Below are 13,668 nucleotides of genomic sequence, written 5' to 3' on the forward strand. Positions count from 1 at the left end.
GAACGGCAACTACTGTGCCTCGGTGAATATCGTAAGTTCAGAGATCTTTCCCTGGGCTGGAGCTTCGTCGATTTCTTCTCGGAGCTATTCCAGAGTCAGTACTTCTCCACCGGCCAAAAACGTGGTGTCTTCTTGTCCTCGACTTGGACAGGGAGCAGTCACTTACCCTTTGCATGTAATGGGGGTGCGTGATCAAGTGGTACATAATCCCGGCCAGGCTGACGGAAGTGGCATCAGACCCGGCTCCGATATTTTGGAGGCTCATGCCAAAGACGTCCTTGAGTCCAATCTTGTCAGGCTGTTGCGTATGGAGGCGCAATGTGGTGCCTAAGAAGTCTTTCTCCTTGGCATCTGCGAGATTTTGGTAGCCGACTTGTGCGATCCGCTCCTGAAACTGGGTGCTGACAAAGTTGACCATCCAGTCGACACCCGAATTCGAAACGTAACTCATCAGTTTCCCGAGGTACCAGTGAAGCTCAGAACACACTCCCACATTGGCACCATAGAGCAGGGATTGATGGAGCGCTGATAAGAAGTTATGTTTGTCTTGCCCATCATGAACAAGATCAAAGGACTTCCCTAGCTTGAGCGATGGGTCAGTACCAGGTGGGCAGTCATGGCAAGCGCTTACCGTTATCAAGCTGATGCTGTCAAAGGCAAAGTATTGGAGCCAGAGCTGCAAGTTGATCCGCTCACCCGCGATTCATAAGAGACTTGGCCATTCGAAGAGACAGCTGGCGAGCCGTCTGACTACCTAGGTACTATATACTATTAGGAGGCTTAGTGGCACCAAGGCGCTAGGCCCTCGGAAATGTCCTCTAGCCTTCGAGGTGGGCCGAGGGGGCCTCGAAGGCCTAGAATCGGCGGTCTTAACAAAGGCTCAGCGCCTTCGGAATCACACACCCGACTACGCAAGTCTCTCGAATTGGTCGATAATCTCACGAGCTGATTCGTCGACGCAGCTTTCCCACCGTGCCACCACGTTTCTACCCACTGCGTCATCCACTTTGAGACCGTTTCCACGGCGCCCAAGCTGCATCCTGTATCCTTTTCGTGTTTTGCTCTATACCAAGGTATCTGTCCGACACGTTTAGATCCCTTCTTTGACACCTTCGTATTCTACTTACGCCTAGACCATCATTTCCTTGCAAGCGCTCAACCCCTCTCAGCCTTGTTACATTTCCAAGTCCGACCAGCAGAGACATCCCCCGTGCCCTGCAACACCGCGTCCATGGCAGTTCAATGACCTTGAGCCTTGGTCCTCGTCCTACATTCCCCCTTTACCCTCTAGCCTGCACGGACAGCAAACCTCCTCACCATGGACGCCGTCTCTCCCCAGGTATGGGCAGTCGCCCATACACTTGTTTCTCGACAAGACGACACCAATTCCACCACATCGACAACATCCTCTGAAAATGATCGGCCGCCTGTCTTCAAGGCTGTCGGCCTCTCTCTCGCCGTCGCATCGGGAATCTTCATCGGTATCTCCTTTGTCATGAAGAAGGTTGGCTTGTTGAAGGCCAATGCCAAATACAACGAAGAGGCTGGTGAGGGATATGGGTACCTGAAAAATGCCTACTGGTGGGGAGGCATGACCTTGATGATCGTTGGCGAGATCTGCAATTTTGTTGCTTATGCTTTTGTCGATGCCATCCTGGTCACCCCTCTGGGCGCCCTCAGTGTCGTTGTGACCACTATACTATCTGCCATCTTCTTGAAGGAACGGCTGAGCTTTGTGGGCAAAGCTGGCTGCTTCAATTGCATTGTTGGCAGTGTCGTCATTGTTCTCAACGCCCCGGAGCAGAGCGCAGTGGCCGATATCCAGCAGATGAAGAATTATGTCATATCACCGGGCTTTTTGAGTTATGCTGGCGTCGTCATCGTCGCTTGCCTCTTTGTTGCCTTCTGGGTCGCTCCCAGGTATGGAAAGAAAAGCATGCTCGTGTATTTGAGCATCTGCAGTTTCATTGGCGGTCTCAGCGTCGTCGCCACTCAGGGGTTGGGTAGCGCCGTCGTCGCTCAGATTGGCGGCAAGCCTCAGTTCAATCAGTGGTTTCTCTACGTCCTCTTGGTCTTTGTCATCGCCACGCTCCTGACCGAAATCATTTACCTCAACAAGGCCTTGAACATCTTCAATGCCGCGCTCGTCACCCCAACTTACTATGTAGTCTTCACCAGCGCAACCATCATCACATCAGCCATTCTGTTTCGGGGTTTCAAGGGAACTCCGGTCAGCATAACCACTGTCATCATGGGCTTCCTCCAAATTTGCACGGGAGTCGTGCTGCTACAAATGTCCAAGTCAGCCAAAGATGTGCCCGATGCTGCTGTCTTCAAGGGCGACCTCGACCAAGTCAGAGAAATCGGAGAGGTAGAGCAGCCAGAAACAGAACCAAAAGCCGACGCGATTCGCGGTACCGCTGCTTTGATTCGAAGAATCTCGGTGTCGCGGCAAAAGATGGAGCAAGAAGAAGCCAGGAGATTGAGAGAGGACACGCTCAAGGATCAACTCGAGCCTGTGCGTGAGAACGAGATTGTGGAATGGGATGGCCTTCGACGTAGAAAGACTATCATTGGTCAGCCAGGATCTCCACTCCCACGGAGACCAACCGTTCATTACCCATTGGGAATGTCACATTATCCAGATCCAGAAGATGAGGAACGACATCCCAGCCCTGGATTCTTCCAGTCCCTCCGCGGCCGCTCTCAGACTGCCCGACATGCATCTCCTGGTAATGACGCCGCTTATGACAGCGCATTGCAGAGTCCTGTTCACCCAGTGGCTCTGGATGAGATCAAGATCCATCCTGCCAATTCCCCATCTCCCGTCTCGCCGTCTGGTCCTGGCAGCCGTGAGCTCGCCCAAGAACGCATCTATGGGCTTGCTCGAGGCGAAAGACGACCCCCAGATGACAAATCCGCCTTCTTTTCAGCACAACCATCACCAAGATCGAAACCACTTGCCCCCAAACTGGAATCTTCACCCAACCTCCCAGCCAGCCACGAGGCACGGCGACAATTTTCTTTTACGAACTTCCTTCGGCCGGGTTCACGGACTCCGGATGTACTCTCATCACAAGAGCGGCCACAGCTCCGCAGTCGAGGGTCAAGCGCCACACATGATAGGAGAGCGACAAGGAATGCGACAGAAGAAGAAAGACTAGGTCTGGTTAAGGGTGATTCTCACCTTGGTTCGTTTGATGAATCCCATCACCGTGCTGAGCCTTATTGCCCATCCACTTCCCCTCCCCCTTATGCTTCAATCCCACAAACCTATCGTGACTCTCTAAATCCTCGTGGTTATCCCAACCACGTGGTTCCCCGTGCCCGGTCAGATTCTGATGAGGCTGACGGATGGCAGATGACGAGTCGCACGACCGAGACGATGCCCATGCCCACGACGATAATGGCAAACCCAGGAGCCAATATTACGAATATAGGCACCAGGTCGAGGCCAGCTCCACCGGGGACATCCCCGGCTACCTGGCGAGACCTGATACCCGCCTCAACACGGGAGGAGCCAGCGAGCGGAGTGCGGACGGTGGTGGAAGGAGGACCGGGACCAATCAAAGCCACACCAGTAGCATCGGACCATTCCCGGATTTCGTCGACGAGCCGCTATCGCCAGACGAACCAGGGACACAGACACGACCAGTTCTCCCGGCCGAACGATGGCGAGGGTCACCGCATCACAGTTTTCGAGGAGCAACCCCGGACCGATCGCAGTCATAGAACCAGTGCACATGAACCCATCATGGCGGAAGGTCCCTCAGAATACGATGTGAGCCGCAGAAGGTTCGAGGAGCAAAGTCAAAGAGAACGAGAAGAGAGGAGACTGCGCGCAACAGGGAGGAGACAGAGTTGGAAGCCTTCTAGTCCGTGAATGGAGAAGGAATGTATATATAATAAGCGTTGTGATTGGAAATGATGACATGAATACGAACACGAACATTACCTAGGTAGTCTGGTAGTCTGTGAATGAGACATGACGAGCCAAGAGAAGAAAGTATATGTATTAGAAGAAGAGATGTTGTTTTCTTTCTTTTGTCATTTGGGTAGAGATGGTAGATTTGATGGACGTCAGTGGAGGATTTGGTGCCTATGCACGTGTCAGGCACCGGCCCTAAAGAGAGTTCTTCCGTTCTTTATTAGTCAGTTATTATTTATTAGCATCAGTGCGGAACGAGCCGTGGGTGAACCTGCACTCGTGATTCAGCAAGATTTGGTTAGCGTGGGCCAAAGAAGGGAAGACTGGGGCGCCTCAATGTCCACATAGACGCAACAATCCATTCCGGGTAAGTCTAGGCTACCCAGGTGCCTAAGGAATCACAAATACCACCTACGGAGTACGCTCTGGGTGCAGATCATAGGGCGGGAGTTAACTGGAGTTAAGGCACCCTCCACCCCCAAATCCACGGAGGAACTCTTTCACCGGGAATGAAACCTCCCGAGACTTCCGCTCAGCCTCCACCACATCCTGCATCCTGCATCTCGCCGCTCGGACGAGAACTCATCACCAGGTCGACTCGACTCGACTCACCTTTCGTAGGAGCAGTATTATCACTATCTACCGTACCTGAGGACCTAGGTAATTCTTCGATAATGTCGTCCTGATCTGGCCCTGCACCAAGCTCCCTCTCATGCTCCGCTTCCACCACATCCATTTTCCACTCAGGTTGGTCGTCTTTTCTCATTTTTTGCCCTAGAATCCAGTTCTCTCAGTCCTCCACCTCCACCCTCCACCCATCCAACAGAATCTCCCTCAATGAAATACACCCCTCCACCCTGGGCATCTCTGGCCATCTCTATCCAGCTTAACCCACCCAGGAATCTAGCATCTACAGTAGTTGATTCGGATGCAGCTTGACTCATCTCTCGCTTGCCATCCCCATCTTTGCTTAGACAATCCTGGGTAATCAACCAATCTGCACACAATCTGGACTAAGGTCTTTGTGGATGCCTGCAGGATCGAGCCAGGCCACACCCACACCCCATCTCGCAATCCCACCGCCTCCTCTCCATGGCTGAAAGTGCCCATGCCGACTCCTCCTCCGACTCGGAGAACAACGATGCCAACGGCTCAACTACAAAACTCAACGAGGCCAAAGTTCCTGCCCCAAAGGACAAGCAGTGTCCCTACTGTCATCAACCCTTCACTTCTTCCTCGTTAGGGAGACATCTCGACCAGTTCATCTCCAAGAAGAAGCCTGATGGTATTCATAATGTGGATGAGATCCGTCGCATGCGTGGAGGAATCACGCGACGGACTGCCAGAGGAGGAGGTGCTGCCGCTGAGAAGAAGGGTCTCAACAACGACCTCAGTGCTGAGCGCGAAGATACAGCCTCTCGGCGAGCGAGTCCCTCAGTCGCACCCTCAAATGCTCCTGTTGTGGCCACCAATGCCGAAGAGCTCAATCGTGTCCCTCCAGGTGGCCTCCACATGCGACTCAATCGACTGAATTGGCAAGCGACTGGTGTCATTACTGATCCCACCTCCCTCGACTCTCCAGGCCTGCCTGCGCCCCCCACCCCTGCCCTCGTCTCCAGCCCTTCAACTACAATGACATCCAATCTGAACCAACCCCAGGTTCAAGCTCAAGGCACCAAACGATCTTTTGCGACATATTCCTCTGACATGAACAGCCCCGAGACCACACGAGCCCTCGAGCTTTCACTCCGCGAAGTCCTCGATTCTCTGCGCGCCGCTACCAAAAACGCCTCACCCAAACCCTCGCCGTTCAATTTCGATGTCCATTCTCAGACCTTCCCGTCATTATGCCTCAAGATCCTCCCAACTCCCCCAACACTCTTCCAAGCCGCTCCATTTGGGACGGCCAACTCGATCCCCATCACGGCCCCGGGCCCGGAGCAACTACATCCGCTCCGTCAACAAATCACACAGAGCATCGACCTGTGGAAATGGCAAACCCTACGTCTCTCCCAGCCTACCACCAGTAACATCGCCGAGGAGGCCGATTTCTTAACCCGGTCCGCCGCACAGTGGACTGAATCCACCCTGCTGCACCTCGACGCAGCATTCCAGAACTGGATGGCCAACCCACTCGACATTCGCACCTTGCTCTGGCACGTCGAGCTCCTCCGTGCCTACCACACTGAACAGACCCGCGTTGCCGAGCTGGAGGAAAGTCTCGAGACTGTGCGTCAAGAGGCCGCACACCTGCAGCAGCAGGTTGACTATCTCAGCAAATGTCAGTGGCCGCGCGAAATGGCTTTATGGCCGCCTGAACGCCGCACTTGGGGTAAGGAAATGAGGGAGGAACTCAGGTTGATCAGCTTGACTAAGTTACCCGCCAACAACAATAGCAACGACAATAATGCTCACCCCAGTCACAATACCGGCGACGGCATGTCAGAGCAGGACAGTTCCAATACGGCGCTACGGAATATCAACGTAGACCGCGCCAACCTCGGTCCCCCCGTTGACAAGTGGGACTTTGACCGTCTAGTCAATAAGTGGAAGAATCGCATCAAGGAGGATCGACTCCGGAAAATACCTCTTTCCACATCTTCCGCGCCCGGCCTAGGGAACCCTGGGCAGGGTGGGTCAGGAGAAAATCCCAAATATGGTGAATTCACCAAGCCACACCCCGACTCAGCAGGACCTGGCATGACCAATGGGTCTGGTCCTACATCCGCAACTACAACCGGTTTGAACGGGGTCAATCAGGCTGAAGAAGATGCCAGACGTGCTACTGCTCTGAGGCAAAGAGGCAATATCAGCATCATTTCGGATTTCTAACAAAAGACGAAAACCAATTATTATGGCTGCGATCGGCATCCCCGTGGCAACAAATGACCATCTGTACAATATTAATCTTCACGTTCACGGCAACAGCGCAAACAAGGATTTGATGCAAAGTCGTTGATTATCTCATCTGACATGACATAGAACTAGGGTTGTATTTATTCCAAATATATTCCACGTATATCCCAATTGTCTAACTCTTTCCGTTTCCTTTGTTTGATTTCATCTCAGAACGCCCAAAAAATGGTGACCATGAATCCATGATATCGTTGTAGAGATACATGTATAACGCGCTGTCGTAAATTGTATGTGTATCATCCAAATCGGTCGGTCGATCGGTCATCAACGTCGTCGTGTCCGACAAATATCGTCGGTAGGAAAACAAATTGTAAAAAAAAAAATCGTTCCTTGAGCGAGTCCATCCGTCAAAACCACGTGTCTCGCTCGTCTTCATACCTCAATTGTCCCGAAATCGTGCGTTTGCCAGTCGGATCTGGTTCAGGTAGTACGACGACTTCGGGGTCTGGCCAAGGAGGAACAATCACCTCCTCATCAAACCCATCCGCCGTGGTTAATTTGAACCTCACCGATCGTGTCCGCATCTTTTTGTTCGCCACACTCTCAGATACCACGATGCCTCGTGGGCCAGAAGATGTTTTGGTGAAAATGGGACAAGATTCCCCGGTTTTCTCATCGCTGGGAGAAGATCTTTTGAGAGCAGAGACTGGTTTCGGCACTGGTACCGCAGTTTCCACTGGCACCAGTGCTGGTTTTGACGCCGACTCAGGAACCTGAGTCGACGTTATTCTTCCTCCTCGTCCAGTTCCTTCTCCCGACTCGCAAACAGGCTCACTCGGTTCTGTACTGCATAGATGCCGTATCCCACTAGAGCCAGAACCACAAACAGGCTCAGGACGATGATGGCTATGACGACGTTCTGCTGGACCATTTTGACGGTGGAAATGGGATGGGGGTGTCGAGTGTCTTCGGCTGTGAGATGGTTTCCTGTTGCTACTGCTTGAAGGTTTCACAAGCGCATGCGATCCAACAAATCCTTGAAGTGTCGACGGAGAACTGCGTGAACGGAAATGTCCAAACGGATTGAAATTGAAATCCAACAATGTTCGAAACTTTTTGGGTGCTGGTGGGCTCAGGCCAGGTCCGATCAGAAGAGTCGAACTGTCGGGGAGTTGTCGGATGGGGATGGGGTGGGTTTGAGCGACACGGGCTGTCAATGCTCTCGGTGAGGAAGAGGTAGAGGTAGGGGATGATGGGGGTGACGACGAGGGTGGCGGGATGGAAACGACAAAACAAGTTTCTACAAGCGCTGGGGGAGCTATTTTGATGGTGTTGAAAGGTCCGGTCTGCAGTGGTAGGTGATGATCGGTTGATCAATTGATCCTAAGGAAAATGGCAGTGTCTTCGGACTTGGAGGGTTGGTTGGGTTGAGTTGGGTTGGTGAGTGATGGGTTGGATTGGGTTAACTTTGACGGTCTACTGTACCAGAGTCAATGTGAGTTTCTCAGAATGTTGGAATGAAGAGTGTGGAATGTTAGCAAGCGCAGAGTCAAAGCTGCATAGATGTAGTCTTCCGCAAATTGCAAGCCCAGCCTCTTGTGAATGGGAAAGGATTCATTATACTGAGGCTGGGCTGGGCATCAAGTGGTTGGGCAGAAGAGCAGAAGATGATCATGTGAATGGCGATGAGAGAGAAGAGGAGAGGAGAAGATATTGCCCAGCCACCCGCCCACCCGCCACATCAATTGTGCCAAGAGTGACACATGATCTAAACTACATTTGGTACTAGCGTTGATCAGAAACTCGTGGCTGGTGCTTTGCCAAGGAATATCACGAGGGCTTAATTCTTCCAGCCTTGCGTCCGACTGCGCCTGTCTGAAACATCCAACTACCAACTTCACGCTACCATCACACTACGCTACTACCACCAGCGTATTCACTCAACCTGTACATCCATGTGGCATGCTTATGTCTCTCCATGCATGCCAGGATCTGGTGTAAAAGTCATGTCGAATGAATGGCTTTCTTCTGCGCTGAGAGATCGAGGTCGACTGCAGCCCTTGAAGACAACTGCAATACCTCTAACTTTCTGTCCACCTACAATCCAATTTACAACCAACACAGGTTTGCACCAGGAGTGACGCCCATCTTTGTTCTGCACATCAAATTCTGTTCAATCCATCACTAAGTTCAAATTTAGTACTGACCCAACAAAGCAGGATCCCGTGTCTGCTGTTACTGAACCGCGCTCTTGTCTTCCGCATGTCCATCTCATTGTCTTCACAAGAACAATGACATCCTGCAAACGCCTTACTCTCTTTTCAATGCCCTCTCCGACCCTTACCCATTGTGATGTGACTTTGCGCAGAGAACCTATTCACCGCAACGGTTCGAATTGGTTTGTTTTCCTATTCATTTCCTCTCATATTGTGCCAGGATCATGCTTTCAACAAGATCAGGAGGTGCATCCAAACCAGCCGTGGACACTTCAGTCAACAAACTTGGCTACACTAGTTTTCAATCTCATGAGGGTATTCGTTCACCCCGATCTCCAACTTACATGCCTGATCCTTCTGCGTTAACCTTTCTACCACCGTTTGATCCTGCCAGGATCCTCAGTTCCTCCGAACAGCCATTCTCCACTAATCAGGTCACCACTATGACCAACTCTCACCTCAAAGCCAAACTCCCACCACCACCAGAAGAGCCTCTCACTTGGGTGTGGATCTGTCACCTATGTCACAGCCGTTATCCACTTGGAGTAACCCGCCGTTGTCTGGTAGATGGCCACTACTACTGCAGCGGGGAAGCCGCTCAGCCCAATCTGCGTAAGAGGAAAAAGAGACAAAGTTGCTCCAGCGAGTTTGACTATGTGACCTGGCGGGCATGGGGTGCGTGGAAACGAAAAGCTCGCAAAATCCTCAAGAGCCCACGTTCCTTGAAAGGTTGTGAGAAATGTGTATTTCCCAGCCAATGTCGTTATCCTCCCGACCCCGAAGAAGATGTCGACCAGAATGAGATACCTGAGATCGATGAAGAGACAGACCTTGGCCAAGTTCAAAGCGATGGCGACTACATCATGTCTGAATCTGACGTCAATGAAGACAACGACACTGTGTCGATTCCCGCGCCAGTCTCTACTGCCAACCAGAATATCAATTTTGACCAGATCCTCAGTAACATTCTGGACGACAACGACGACACTTCAATGACATCAGACTCGTACATTGAGGCTTCATCGCCCAACAAAACAGGCAAGAAAGGGAAAAAGAGGGTGGTTTCGGAGCCTGATGACCAAAAGACTCGAGAATCTAACCGGCTCAAACAACTCATCGGTCCTGATCTGTGGAACAATCTCGAGGACATTGATCTGGAGCCCCCCAGGATGGAATAGTCATTGGGGCTTGTAACTAGAGAGGCAGCTTTGACAGCAACAGCAATCCGAGCCGAGAGATGAATAGTCTTCACATGTACAACTACTCGGACGGGTTGTTGATACGGTCGGGTTCTGCCACTTAGGGCGAGAGAGAGAGTTTGCAAATACAAACACAATTCAAAACATTGTTTCCCTAGGCATACGACTTTTCATTGTTCTTTTGACTTCAGCCATGGCTCTTGTGACCGCTGTTCTCAGTCTACACATGCAAACAGCCGTTAATGCATTGAGGACTATCTAAATAGACACCAGGTAGAACACGATATCTTCTGCGAATATAGGCGTCACTTTGAAGATCTACCAACTCTTTCTGACTGACGCAGCTTGAACAATCTATTTCCCCAGCAAGCCACCGACGTATTCGGCAATGGCAATCATCTTCTCCTCGGTGTATCTCCTGCCCACAATCTGAACAGCAACATGCGAGTCCTGGTAGAGTTGGGCATCATATGAGTCAAAGACTTGCTTGTCCTGGTCGTTCAATGGAGAGTAGTCCTTGGGATATACATCCTTGGCCGCATCCCCTTGGGTGACGGGAATGACCACCGAGGTGTAGTCGAGGGCGTTGACCCAAACAGTGTAGCCGTAGTAGAGATATTTCAACTGTCTGGCGGCTGGGTAAGGAGCCACGGGTGAGATGACTCCATCCACGGGTCGGCCTGTGCCAGTGATTTCAGCAGTGCTGTTCCAGTAATCCATGTATTTCTTCTGGATTGCTCGTTTTTCGACGTTGACGGCTGCAATTTCCGATGCCTTCAATTGTTCCCGAGGACCCCCGCCGTAGCTCATCTGGATTTGAGTCGACATGGGCTCTCCGGATAATGCGAACGAGTCGTAGACGTCTTTTCCACCATCGGCAAGCCATGGTTTCATCGCAATAGCAATAAGCTCGGTGTGTGGTGGTGGCTTCCACTCGATGATCTTGTGACCTGCCGTTTTCAACGCCTCCACTACCATATCCACTGCTCGTGCAACGGGAGGTTGAGGGTTGACCACTCCATCCGACTTGAAGTAGCCGAAACTCAATGGGCCACTGGATGAGGCGGCAGAGCTGACAACATCACGAATTGCTTGTTCTTGAGCGTCACGCCATGGCATGTCGACAACCAGTGGATCGTAGAGCCATGGGGTTTGAGACAAGAGGGATTTGGTGAGCAGTTTGAGTGTTCGAGCCGAAGTGGCTAGGGGTCCAACGACGGAGAGAAGGGTGTTTTGACCGTCCATGCTGTTGGCCATGCCTTCGTACGGTAGACGTCCTGAGGTTGGTCGGAGACCATACAGACCGTTGAAAGCAGAGGGAATTCTAATGGAACCACCAATATCGGTACCAAAGCCACCTGGCGAGCCTCTGAATCCGATCAAGGCACCTTCGCCTCCAGAACTGCCTCCACAGGTAACGAATCGGTTCTTGGGGTTCCACGTATATCCGATGATGTTGTTGACAGTCTCTCCACTCATTAAAGTGTGTGGCACACTCGTCTTACAGTACAAGACGGCGCCTAGGGCTCTCAACTCTCTCACCATCTCACTCTCGTATTTACGCTTTCTTGGGTCGTTGGCATCGCCTTGGAAAGTGTCGATCCAGCCCACATATCCCATGGTGGTGTCGACATTTTCAATGTGGAATTGATCCTTCAATGAAATTGGCACTCCGTGAAGAGGTCCGATGGTCTTTTTATTCTTTGCGTAATACTCATCGAGCTTCTTTGCAGATGCCAGTGCTGCGTCGAAGAATGTCTCGTGCAGGCAGTTGAGGAGTTGATGGGCCAGTGATGCGCGATGACAGAATGCTTCAGTCACAGCAACGGCAGTCCATTCTCCCGATGCTACCTTTTCAGCGATGCCAACAGCATCTGTCTCGGTGATTTCAATCTCGCCTTTGTCAAGGAACTGATGAACATAAGTGCCGGTGACATCTTTCTGTTCCTCGGCTGTTGGCACTTTGGCTAGGCGCCACTTTTCTGGAATGGAGTTGAAGATGGCCTCTCTTTTGGCCTTGGCCTTGATCTCCCAGTTAGCCGTCATGTTGCCGACTGAGGTGATTATTATGATATACTAGACTTAAGAACACAGGGGGGGATCAGGATTTAAATATTTGGATGCTGCCTGGCTATTTGTGCCGATACGGGAATGATCATCAACTACTAAGATAGGTGTCTATTTACCAGTTCGAGAATTGTAAGGTGGGCTTTTCCGGCAGACGACATGAACATCTCCACACTTGAATCCCGGCTACGAAGGTAAGGTATGCACTATGCTCTCTACCCGAAGCTGTTGGAGCTGCTGGTTCGCATATGAGTTTCTGCCCCCCTCCATGGCTATATCTGCTTAATAACTGTTTGCTAATGCCCCGCACCAGTTCTTTGCCGAGCTTGGTGCATTTGTCTGATGTTGAGATTGATTCGCTTGTTACGCATCCATCCTTGCCAACCCTGATACTGCTCCGACGCGGTCTTATCCATCACAGGCCAGTCTTCTAGCCAAGAGGGACATGTATCCGTGATGATCTTTGGCACTGCGTGCCATGCAAACCTGGATTCTCCGGACATGAGGAGGACATCTCCGGAGCGGAGCCGGATGGCGCTTGCAGAGCTTCCATCTTGGTTGCCAATCATGAAAATACAATCGCATCCAATGCTTGCACTGATCAAGCCGTTGTCACACTCCTCACTTACGTCCCTGTGGACACTTAGAGTATCCCCTGGACTGTAGAAATTGACAATAGCTGCTTGGGCATCGACGTTGGGAAATAGCCTCTCCATGAGTGTCGCAATATCTGCTGGAAATCTTGGAGGGGGCTCTGAAGGATATATCTTATTCGTCCAGTCATACTGCCCGCCCAGTGTGACCCATCGGAGTTTGCTGTCGAGGAGCTGTTTGACCGTGATTGGTTTGTGAATGCTGGCATCATGGGGCGCTATAACTGTCTTTTGATCGAGGGAGAAGAATGAATTGGAACCCTTGTTAGGGCCATCGGAAGGAAGCATAGTATGTTTCAAATCATGTAATTTAAAGTGCAAGTCGATGTTGGTGTTGTGAGTAGGATTGCTAAGATCTCGATGAAGCAGTCGTTCGAGGAGAGCGACCTGCACCTGTGGCGTCAACAGACCCGGGAACAAATACAAGCCTGCTCGTAAATGTCAGAACAAATCCGCTGGCGAACAGAAATTTGAAAAATGTCAGTACCAGGTAGCGAAGGTATCTCGAATACCGGCCTTGTTGCCTCAGGTTGTACATTGGGGAGACAGCAGGATGTAGCGTGTGCGACTGCCTGGGAGAAAGCCTGAAGGGCTTCTTCACATTGTGAAGGGTCAAACCCATCTGGAAAATCGGCGACCTGCCTTATCATTTCACCTCCTGGCTTGCTGTCGATCCAGGTGTCGACGAGAGAAGGCAACTCTAAGGGAGGGCATTTGCGCAGAGTCTTGAAAATTTCACGCAAGAACTC

The 13,668-nt window shown here is 51.4% G+C and overlaps 5 protein-coding genes across 5 annotated transcripts; 3 read left to right on the forward strand and 2 right to left on the reverse strand.

Annotated features, from left to right (window-relative positions):
* Window positions 1-9: 9 nt before the first annotated feature.
* Window positions 10-722, reverse strand: PV10_05463 (uncharacterized protein; the record flags this gene model as incomplete). The annotated part of the gene is made up of 4 exons (XM_016370138.1): window positions 10-84; window positions 167-583; window positions 632-647; window positions 697-722. The coding sequence occupies 4 exons, from the start codon at window positions 720-722 to the stop codon at window positions 10-12; spliced, it is 534 nt and encodes a 177-aa protein (XP_016222431.1).
* Window positions 723-1,003: 281 nt separating this feature from the next.
* Window positions 1,004-4,022, forward strand: PV10_05464 (uncharacterized protein). Its single transcript, XM_016370139.1, has one exon. It carries the CDS (start codon window positions 1,319-1,321, stop codon window positions 3,881-3,883), a length of 2,565 nt encoding a protein of 854 aa, XP_016222432.1. The 5' UTR covers window positions 1,004-1,318; the 3' UTR covers window positions 3,884-4,022.
* A 507-nt stretch (window positions 4,023-4,529) lies between these two features.
* Window positions 4,530-6,958, forward strand: PV10_05465 (uncharacterized protein). Its single transcript, XM_016370140.1, has one exon. It carries the CDS (start codon window positions 5,021-5,023, stop codon window positions 6,758-6,760), a length of 1,740 nt encoding a protein of 579 aa, XP_016222433.1. The 5' UTR covers window positions 4,530-5,020; the 3' UTR covers window positions 6,761-6,958.
* Window positions 6,959-8,865: 1,907 nt separating this feature from the next.
* Window positions 8,866-10,451, forward strand: PV10_05466 (uncharacterized protein). Its single transcript, XM_016370141.1, has one exon. It carries the CDS (start codon window positions 9,225-9,227, stop codon window positions 10,176-10,178), a length of 954 nt encoding a protein of 317 aa, XP_016222434.1. The 5' UTR covers window positions 8,866-9,224; the 3' UTR covers window positions 10,179-10,451.
* Window positions 10,356-12,333, reverse strand: PV10_05467 (uncharacterized protein). Its single transcript, XM_016370142.1, has one exon. It carries the CDS (start codon window positions 12,243-12,245, stop codon window positions 10,554-10,556), a length of 1,692 nt encoding a protein of 563 aa, XP_016222435.1. The 5' UTR covers window positions 12,246-12,333; the 3' UTR covers window positions 10,356-10,553.
* Window positions 12,334-13,668: the final 1,335 nt, after the last annotated feature.

This window comes from Exophiala mesophila (genome assembly GCF_000836275.1).
Source record: "Exophiala mesophila strain CBS 40295 unplaced genomic scaffold supercont1.4, whole genome shotgun sequence".
Taxonomy (NCBI): Eukaryota; Fungi; Ascomycota; class Eurotiomycetes; order Chaetothyriales; family Herpotrichiellaceae; genus Exophiala; species Exophiala mesophila.